The 4,087-nt window shown below is 38.7% G+C and overlaps 1 protein-coding gene across 1 annotated transcript; it reads right to left on the reverse strand.

Annotated features, from left to right (window-relative positions):
* Positions 1-340: 340 nt before the first annotated feature.
* Positions 341-3,884, reverse strand: LOC133123344 (uncharacterized). Its single transcript, XM_061233734.1, has 5 exons — positions 3,767-3,884; positions 3,200-3,550; positions 1,221-1,574; positions 871-992; positions 341-401 (listed from the first exon to the last, which is right to left on the reverse strand). Exons 1-4 carry the CDS (start codon positions 3,807-3,809, stop codon positions 880-882), a joined length of 861 nt encoding a protein of 286 aa, XP_061089718.1. The 5' UTR covers positions 3,810-3,884; the 3' UTR covers positions 341-401; positions 871-879.
* Between the last annotated feature and the right edge of the window lie 203 nt (positions 3,885-4,087).

Consider the following 4,087-nt stretch of genomic DNA (forward strand, 5'->3'; position numbering starts at 1 on the left):
TATTGGGCCCCTTAAAACCAATTGAGCAGCATTTGAATGCCACAGCCTGCCTGATATTGTTACTGACCATGTGCATCCCTTTATCCCTATGTTAGATCTGCACTTTGTTGTACGTCACCCTGGATAAACACGTCTGCTAAATGCCTGCAATGTAATGCAATGTAATGTAATGTGAGATGTAGCAACATTGAACACACATTTAACATACAATGTCAAGCCAGACAGGCACATCAGTGTACACATTTTTAAAGTTTTTCTTTATGAGAAAAACAGCAGAATATAGGAACAAACACAGATCCACAAGGCTTTTAGTTGAATTATTTATTTTAAAAGGCTTCCTCCTCACTTTGGGTTTCTTGGTGGTGAAAGTCAAAGCAGCGTAATTCATCTTCATCTTGATGCTAAAAGGAAACACACATATGATTACAGCACATGTGATTACAGTATATTCACCGGAGAAATTGTCTAGTTTAGGTTTTGATGTAGCCCCTGTTTGAGTAAAATAAAAAGGAAACCACTAAAATTCATTACAAAATAATTCATGCAGCAATTTTTCAAATGAGAAATGATGAGGATGAGTATTATTATTATTATTATTATTATTATCCTTTTGTAAATGTTAGGCTGTGTAAATGTGTGCAAATGGGGTCAATATTTCTCAATATTACTCTAATCAAGTTAAAATCGGACAAGTTGAGTTGATTTAACAGTCCATATTACTGTGCAGAGGTCCCCAAGGCAAATGTTGGACACAGGAATATCATACAGCCTGACCCTACTGTGTTAGCCCCTTGTAATACAATGCAGTATGCACACAAAACAGTTCATGGGCATGCAATTGTACACTGTTTAAGTATGTATGCAGCTTACGTTCTGATCTTAGCTTGGCCTTCTGAAATGGTAGATGATGACACATATTGTCACAACGCCAAAAAGAACCCCGGTCCTCAGGATGGACAGCCAGGAAAGGAAGGTCACAACTCCTGGGTAAACTGCCAGCCATTATTTCAGAAATTGAGGGCAGCGAATAGGGTTTTGTTTTGCGATTGCATTGTTATTAAAATTATGTTACACATAAAACAGTATGTGAAATGTGAAATGTGCTAATATGCAAATTTCCAGAGTGGGAAATAGCAATAATCCATGCATATGCATATTTTGAAGTAGGATTACTGTAAATACTGTATACTGTATATAAATACTGTATATTTAAAGTTTACCCTCAATGTCCAGCTTTGTCCCATTCCCAAACAAGATCTCCCCACAGGTGGCCACAGCACAGTAGTAAGTCCCAGCATCAGAGAGGCTGAGGTTCCTCTTGGGGAAGTTGTAGACACAGCTCTGTGTGGGAGACACAGTCCCAGAGCTCCTCTGGCACTCATCACTCCTGTGTCCATGGGTGTGAATGATTCCTGGAGGGGACTCTCCTGAGCCCGGTCTGAACCAGTGCACACTGTGTGCTCCTGCACAGGTCTCAGTGTGTACTGTACACTGCAGAGTCACAGAGTCTCCTGGCTGCACTGACTCAGACTCGGGCTGCTGCAGCACTACTGTCCTGCTCTGGGACTCTGGCCCTGTCAAAAGTTAGCACTCATTACATTCAATGAAAGGACAAGGCAAATCTTTTATTGCAAATATACAGTACTGTGCAGAAGTATTAGGCATCCTAGACTTTATTATATATATATGTTTTTTTGTGTGTGTTAGTATAAAAGAACACATTTGAGATTTTCAAATATTCATTTTCCAAAAGATGTAATTTTACAGAGACATTTGTTTATTTTATTTTAAAAAGTAACATATTACTGAAAGCAATTGACTAAAAAGGCTGTCTGAGATCAGAAGCAAGGAGCCAACCAAAGTCTGTAGAAGAACTGTGGCAATTGTAGGACAGCGTTGATTATCTCAGAGAAGTGATGCAGTTTTAACGCTGAAGGGTGGTCACAACAAATATTGATTTGATTCAGTTTCTATTCTGCTAAATTAATAAAATGTAATGTAATGTAATGTAATTTTATTTTTGAAAGAATCTTATCTGCACAGAATGTGATACAGGTGCCTAAGACTTTTGCACAGTACTGTACATGTAGTTAAGCCCCATTAAATGGGGTTGTACTTTTGTTTTTAAAGCACTCCATGGTTTAGCCCCCCCCCCCACATCTCCAATCTCCTTCACCCATGTTCTGCGCCTAGGTCTTCCACCCAACTGCTCCTCTCTGCTCATCGGTCTCGGCTAAAGCAAAAGGGTGACAGGGCTTTTGCCGTGGCCGCACTGACACTGTACAACAAACTGCCTCTCTCTCTCTCTCTCTCAGGTCTGCACCATCCATATACACCTTCAAATTCCAGCTAAAATCTCACTTCTTTTCCCTTGCTTTTAATTTCACATGAGAACTGTCTTTGTTGTTTTTTGTTGCACTGCTAGACATCTTCCAATTGTGAGGGGAAGTAAGCATGATGTCTTTCATCTGCTGCACTAAGTTTCCTTGGCCAACCCCTGTGTCCCATTTTTTCGTGCTTCTTCAACAGAGCTTGGACAGTACATCTGGAAACCCCTGTCTGCTTTGAAATTTCTGTCTTTCAGAGACCTTTCTGATGCAGTGTAACTGCCTTGCGTCTTGTTGCTGTGCTCAGTCTTGCCATGGTGTATGACTTCTGACATTAAACTGTCTTCAGTAACCTCACCTTAGAAGTAGAGTTTGGCTGTTCCTCGCCCAGTTTTAACCCTCCTACACAGCTGTGTCTGTTTCAGTTAATGATCGTGTTTCAACCTACATATTAAATTCATGATCATTAGCTCCTGTTTGGTATAATTGGTTAATCACCAATGCCAGACTATATGCCTACAAAATACCTGACTTTGTGCAAGTCTACCTAGAAGAATTGATGCTGGTTTGAAGGGTGGTCACACAATTTTGATTTAGATTTTTCTTCTGTTCACTCACTTTGCATTTTGTTAATTGATAAAGAAATAAACAATTAACATTTCTATTTTTTAAAGAATAGAAAATGGTTTTCTATTTTCAACTAAAATGTCAGCATTAAACAGAGATTAATGAGGTTATTCATATCAGTGTCAGGTATATTTTCAAATAACATTTCTACTAAAAAATATTTTTAATAAACACATCCATAGCTTGCACATTGGACTGTACAATGACAAACAACAACTACAAATGAAAAAAAGCTACATATTTACCTCTCACCATTAAAATAGTTCCATTCCCAAATTTAATCTCACCGAACCGTGCGATGGCGCAGTAGTATGTTGCCGAATCTGATGGCTCTACTTGCAAGACAGTCAGGTTAAAGTTCCCTTTTGTTGCTGTAGCCAGGAGACGTTTATGGTCTTTAAAATCTTCGACAAATATAGCATCTGATGCAGTGTGCATTATCATTGCTACAAGCTGGGGCATCTGCCCATGAGACTGCTTAAACCAGCTGACACTGGGGATACTTGCGGGATAGAAACACTGGAGAGTCACATTCTCTCCAAGCCGAGCTGTCACCAGGGCATTGGTCTGAATTATACTCTCCTCAATGCGGCCATCTAGAAGAATAATAATTTTTTTTCCGTTACCATTACATATGACATTTTTGCAAAACGGTACATTAAAAATGACACATGAAAGAGAATCACATCCATCAGCACGAACGAAAATCACTTCTTCCTGGCGTCTTAAGAAATCTCTCTTCAAATATTTCTGAATTAAATATCTTATAGTAAAAATCTTTTCTTTTTTTTTCATTAAGATTTTTCACTTACAAACTTCTGAGAGGAGGAATAGGGTTAAGCAGACAGCCCTCATCTTCAAAGATTTTTATTAAATTTTATTTTATTGCAGAAGCTGCACTCAAAGGTAACAACGCAATGAGAAGAGAAATGTCTAAGTACATGTCTAAAGGGAAATGCGTGTCAGAAAAATAGGTCAGAAACTGTGGCCATCAAAGGTGATTGGCTGACTTAACAGGGAGGGGTCTGAGATTAACGAAACTGTCGGAGACAAGGAAGAGAAAAAGAGAAAGCTGACACATAGTTAATATATTTAACCTGCCTTTGTTTTACAACAAATATCAAATGAGGTAA

This window comes from Conger conger, chromosome 3, assembly GCF_963514075.1.
Source record: "Conger conger chromosome 3, fConCon1.1, whole genome shotgun sequence".
NCBI classification, from domain to species: Eukaryota; Metazoa; Chordata; class Actinopteri; order Anguilliformes; family Congridae; genus Conger; species Conger conger.